This window comes from Coffea arabica, chromosome 6c (genome assembly GCF_036785885.1).
Source record: "Coffea arabica cultivar ET-39 chromosome 6c, Coffea Arabica ET-39 HiFi, whole genome shotgun sequence".
NCBI classification, from domain to species: domain Eukaryota; kingdom Viridiplantae; phylum Streptophyta; class Magnoliopsida; order Gentianales; family Rubiaceae; genus Coffea; species Coffea arabica.
In genome coordinates this window covers 16,766,800-16,772,488 of record NC_092320.1, presented here as the reverse complement: position 1 = coordinate 16,772,488, position 5,689 = coordinate 16,766,800, and the positions used below count along the sequence as shown (strand labels likewise).

Below are 5,689 nucleotides of genomic sequence, written 5' to 3'. Positions count from 1 at the left end.
AAATGGGGTCACCTTGTCGGAGCCCCCTAGTTGATTGGAAAAAGCCACAAGGAGAGCCGTTGACCAGAACCGAAAACCAAACATTGGAGATTAATCGCCAAATCATATCAATCCACCTCTCCGTGAAACCAAATCGACGCAGTACTTGTAACAAGAAAACCCATGAAATGCGGTCGTAAGCCTTGGCCATGTCCAACTTTAACACCACATTCCCTCCCCTATTAGAGCGACGAATACCAGATATAAGCTCCTGAGCCAACAGAAAATTATCAGAGATATGCCTTCCTTTCACAAAGCCACTCTGCTGAGGGGAAATAATCTTCGGCAAGATCCATGCTAATCTGTCCGACAAAACCTTGGATATCACCTTATTGATAAAGTTACACAAGCTAATCGGACGGAATTGGGTAAAATCCTGCGGAGACTGGACCTTCGGAATCAGCACTATTGAAGTGGAAGATATACTCCTAGGCAGCACCTCTCCACAGAAGAAACTTACCACAGCCGCATGGACATCCTCTGCCACAATGTCCCATGCACACGTAAAAAACCTACCCGAGAACCCATCCGGCCCAGCCGCACTCCCACCATCCATTGCAAAAATCACTGACTTAACTTCTTCCTTAGAAGGGATCTCGTCTAGCATGTCATTATCCTGGTCCGTCAGCAATTTCGGTATAACGTCAAGAGCATTAAAGGATGCACTAGGGGACTCTGCCGTAAATAACCGTTTAAAAAAGGATTCGGCTTCACTCTCAATGTCATCCGCAGACTCCAGCCAATCCCCGGTGGATGATTTAATCCGATGGATTACCGACCGTTGGTGGCGCTCTGCCACCACTGCATGGAAATATCTCGAATTTCGATCTCCATCCTTCAACCATTTGACCCTTGATTTTTGTTGCCAAAACATATGCTCCACCCCTTGCGACCGCCGAAGATGAGCCCGAGCCTTCTGTAATGCTACAAGCTTGTTTTCCGATGGATCAGTGTCATAGCTCAACTCAGCGTTGAGGTACTTAGATAATCTAAACATAGAAAATCTATCTTTTTTTAACTACGATTTTATCTTGTTATGTAGTTTAATCAGTAAGAGGTGAGGGAAAAATATGTTAAAATCATTCATTTGGTGAAAAAAATGCTGGGATGCAATTGAAATCATGGAAAAAATGCATATTAAATATACCTATAATGGTTTTCAATTATCAAAAACAAAATTTTTGAAAAAACTGGTTAACAAACAGTATTCAAATTTTTTTTTTCCTTTCTATCAAAAACTTTGGCACAGATCTTATAATGGTCATATGAATCAACAAAAATGATACAATTCAGCAGTTATTGTACTTACACTCCTTCAATTTCTATGCAAATATTGTAGTTCTATTTGTTTTTATTTTCATCTTCTAAAATTTAAAAATCAACTAACAAAAGGGCAAAATTGGAAGAATACTATAGTCCCTCTACTAAACATATTTTTTAATATATTTTTACATAAAAGGGCTATTATGTTACAAAGGTTGTCATTCTAAGGGTGTTAAGTGTGATTTTAGAAACTTGAGGGGTGTTAGGTGTGATTAGAAAAAACCTCAAGGGAGGTTTTTGAAATTATCTCTTATATAATCCTAATAACAGCACAGCAATGATAGATGTCAAGATATTTAAAAATTGCAATGTTAGCCAAAAAAACACTTCTTAAATCCAAGGTTATAGACTTGTAGTAATGTCAAGATATTTTTAAAAAAAATGCAATGTTAGCCAAAAAAAAAAAAAAGCTTAAATCCAAGGTTGTAGTTTTCAACATTACACACCAATGACATAACAACAAAAAACAAAAAACAAATAAAATGAATGGCTTAAATTGATCCTATGCAATATTTGAAGCCTAAACTTTAGAAACTAGAAAGATTTTTTTTTAATAGTATAGAGATATAAATTACACAATTTATATCTCATGCCCGCTTCCCCTCCCTCATACCGTGGATCGATGTTTATGGGTTTGGGTTGTCTTGTTCATGAACTAACAAAAAAAAAAAAGAAAAGAAAAAGCTTCCAAAACTATATGTTGCTTTTTGATGTTCACCCTAATAGTGACTATTTGATAGGAAACACTTTAACATCATCCAAAACAGGACCACATATGTGACCATAGTCATGAAGCTTTGTGTGATAATTTGGGCTATAAAAAGTTATTCTTGTTCTGTTTGAAAGTGCTTGAAACTTGAGGATGGCAGTCTTGGATCCACCAATTCCAGTTGATGTAAATGAAACTTTTATGGTTTTCCTAGCTCCAAAAGCTTCAATCGTCATAGATCCATGACAACCATTCCTAGCATCCCCAAAAGCGAAGGAAAGAAAGTAGAACTTGTTAGGTACTGTTCTTATGATTTGTGCAATAGCAGTTTCTCTTCCTCCAACCAATTCAATAGCTGCAAGTCCCTGGGGAACAGAGAAATGCTTCGAGTCAACATACTTAACTAGGGATGGCAATGGGGCGGGGTCACCCGCCCCGCATGGGGCTAATGGAGAGGGGGGAATTTTTCCCCCCCCACTTAGAAACGAGGCGGGGGCGGGCCTCTTTAAAAAAAATAAAAATAAAAAATATATATATAATTATATATATAATATATAATTTAATTAGTTACAAACTTATGATAATGATATTATTAGTTATATGTATTATATGATGTCTATTAGTATATATAATATAATTGATATTATTAATTATACTAATAATTATATATGTGTACTAATACAAATTATTAATTGGTTATACTAAATTTACTAATACATTTATACTAAATCCCTAATTACAATTAATACAATAACATTTTTTCTTAAAAAAAGCACAAGCACAATAATGAATTAGTGATTGTATTTGTGTCAAAAGTGAAAACTTGACTACTTTAGTTATATTTATTTCATCATGTTGGATTATATTCAAATAATTTTTGTTTGATTGTTTTTATAAGTTTCAATTGTAAAATTACAATGAATAATAATTTGATGATGTGTTGATATTTAGTACTTGATTATTTGCTAAAATTTGATTATAATAAAATTATATAACAAATTTTTATTAGCCCCGCGGAAGCACCAGCGGGAGAAGCGGGGCGGGACGGGGCGGGAGAGAGGGGAGTTTGTAGGTAGCGGGGCGGGGGATGGGGGAGGGGTCCCCCGCCCCAACCCCGCCCCGTTGCCATCCCTATACTTAACTGGTTTGAGGGATTCAACAATCCATCCAGGGAGCGATGAGTAGATGTCCGTCCTCTTAGGGAGGAGCAGCACCCCAGTTGAGAAATTCTTGAACACATGAGGGCCAGTTTCAAAATCACCATTTTTGACCAAGGTACCTGCATAATTTCAGTGCAAATTAGGAGCTTTCTATGAATTATGAAATATACATTGCATTGGTTAACATTTACTATATATTTAGAAGAAACTACAAATTTATATTTTAAAGATAGTGTCTTCGTGAACGAATATCAACAGTCAATAATAAAAAGAACAAAAAGGCAGTTGGGTTGTAATTAGGGTTGCAAACGAATCGAGCCGCTTGCGAGCGGCTCGAGTCAAGCTCGAGTCGAGCTCGAGTCAAACTCGAGCTTACAATATTAAACTCGTTAGCTCGCAAGCCTTTAGTATATATATATTTTTTTTATTATTATTTTTATTTAAAAATAAAATTACGTATATTATATATATATTTATTTTCATAGTAAAATTACATATATATCCTTAATATTTTTATTATTTATTTAAAAAAATATTATTTTATTTATTTTTTTTAAATAAAATAATTATTTTTTTATTTTTTTCGAGCTCGACCTTGAAAATCGCCGGCTCGTCGAGCTCGAGTTCGAGTTCGAACTTGGTAAAATTTAGTCGAGACTCGGCTCGATTAGCTCAAAACTCGATTCGGCTTGGCTCGTTTGCAGCCATAGTTGTCATCAACTTACGACCATTGCCCAACAATTCAGACAATTATTTTGGGATAAATGTTAATGGCACTCCTTTCTCTGTGAACGGCACCCTTTTTTTTTCAACCTTTTGCCATATGAATCAGATAAAAATTGCCATGTTTTTCTTTGAATTTACAGCTGCCATTAGAAAAGTCAAGAGGAGTATCATTAACAGATAAGTGTGCGCCATTAACATTTTTCTTGTACTGGCCAATATCGAGCTTTCACATATCTGCTTAAAGATCTGGGAGGCAGATGATATAGGAAAAAAATTCCAAATTTGGAAGAGGACTTACCCTTAGTGTATCTGAGAGGAAGCATCTCCTTGATTGCAATTGCATCCAAAAGAGGTCCACAGGTAGGATCCTCTTGAATTCCAGGATTATGAAATGTAACCTTGACAACATCAGAAGTTGCCTTAACAGCCCATGCATAAGTATCACCACCATCGCTGCTAAGCAGTGTTTGAATTGGGAGTTCAGTCGAAAAACCAGGGACAGGAACCCTTAGCTTCTCATCTTGGGCACAAGTCCTGGTGACTGCAAAGGTCAATGAGTATATCGCTCCAGGTTTCACCTTAACATATTGAGATATGGAAGCCTCATTTCCAAGCCTCGCTGCCTGAGCCCCACGAGGGATTGCGAAGTAAAAACCACCAGGTTGCCGTCCACTTGAAACATATTCAACTATGCCATGAATTTTCCATTTGGGCAAGGAGTATTTTCCTATGATCTGTCTTTTCTTAAGGTTTGATACCTTTGGCCCTTCCTCAAAGTTACCATTTTCTAGTAGACCTGCAAAATGTAAACAGAAATATGGTTAGAAAAACATACTACTGCTAGTTATGAGTAAATTTTTCTCCCTGTTCTTGTATCTTGCCATTGTTCGAATTTTTCAGAAAAAAATAATAATAAAGAGGAAGAGTACATAGTAGGTCGGTTCATATCAATAATTAAAAAGAAGTCCAGAGCGAAAAACCTTACAATGGTTACGGCAAAAGCAGATCTGATACGATTGGGGGGATACTGGGGATGTTTTGAAACTTAATTTATACTACTAAAGAGGAAAGTGATACGTGAAAAGGAAGGTGAGATAGAGATAGAGTAAAGGCCAGGGGCTGATGAGAAATGAAGAAGCTTAAAGAGAATTAAAACCGTTTAGGACCAAGAAAAATGTAGTGGCTGAAAAGGGATTACTTGAGATTACAAAGAATAGCTTGCACGCATGAGTTAATTCAGGATTGCAGATGGAAAACGCGGGAAGCAATGTCTACCTCAAATGGTATCCTTTTTTGATTGTTATAGTTTAAAGGGATAAAGTGATAATAATTTTAAGGGTTAAACATGTCTTTTTACTTTAATTAACATATTCCATTAAATTTGATCGTTAGTTTTGGAGGCAAAATGACTATAAAATAACGTTAAGAAAAAAATTGATAGTGGCACTGAACGTTAAGAGGGTAAAGTGATAATAACCCTCCTTCTTTTATAGCTGTCACTGTGGGTCTGGAGCCTCCCATAGTAGCTTAGTTGGATTACAATTGACCTTCTACCAAAAAAAAGAGTTCTTGATTAAAATACAAATCAAGCTTAATTTTTTTAAAGTTGTTACTATCGGCCTGGTTTTGATTAGTAGTGGAGTGTGATTTCCACCTAATAATAAACACTCCATTCTTTATTTGGATGTTATACAACCTTTTCTTCGCAACCCTTTTGGTTTACTTGCAACAC

General features: G+C 36.1%; 1 protein-coding gene across 1 annotated transcript; it reads right to left on the bottom strand.

Annotated features, from left to right (window-relative positions):
• Positions 1–2,091: 2,091 nt before the first annotated feature.
• On the bottom strand, positions 2,092–4,841 carry LOC140008644 (protein TEEBE-like). Its single transcript, XM_072053480.1, has 4 exons — positions 4,796–4,841; positions 4,256–4,753; positions 3,204–3,350; positions 2,092–2,465 (listed from the first exon to the last, which is right to left on the bottom strand). Exons 1-4 carry the CDS (start codon positions 4,839–4,841, stop codon positions 2,092–2,094), a joined length of 1,065 nt encoding a protein of 354 aa, XP_071909581.1.
• Positions 4,842–5,689: the final 848 nt, after the last annotated feature.

Bases quoted from the DNA above. Each gene is read 5' to 3' on its own strand.
- LOC140008644 (XM_072053480.1), bottom strand. From the start codon at position 4,841: ATGGCAAGATACAAGAACAGGGAGAAAAATTTACTCATAACTAGCA. The intron at 3,351-4,255 runs GTAAGTCCTCTT...GAAATTATGCAG, and splicing joins TCCTCTCAGATACACTAAGG to GTACCTTGGTCAAAAATGGT. The intron at 2,466-3,203 runs GGGATGGCAACG...TAGTTAAGTATG, and splicing joins CCTCAAACCAGTTAAGTATA to TTGACTCGAAGCATTTCTCT.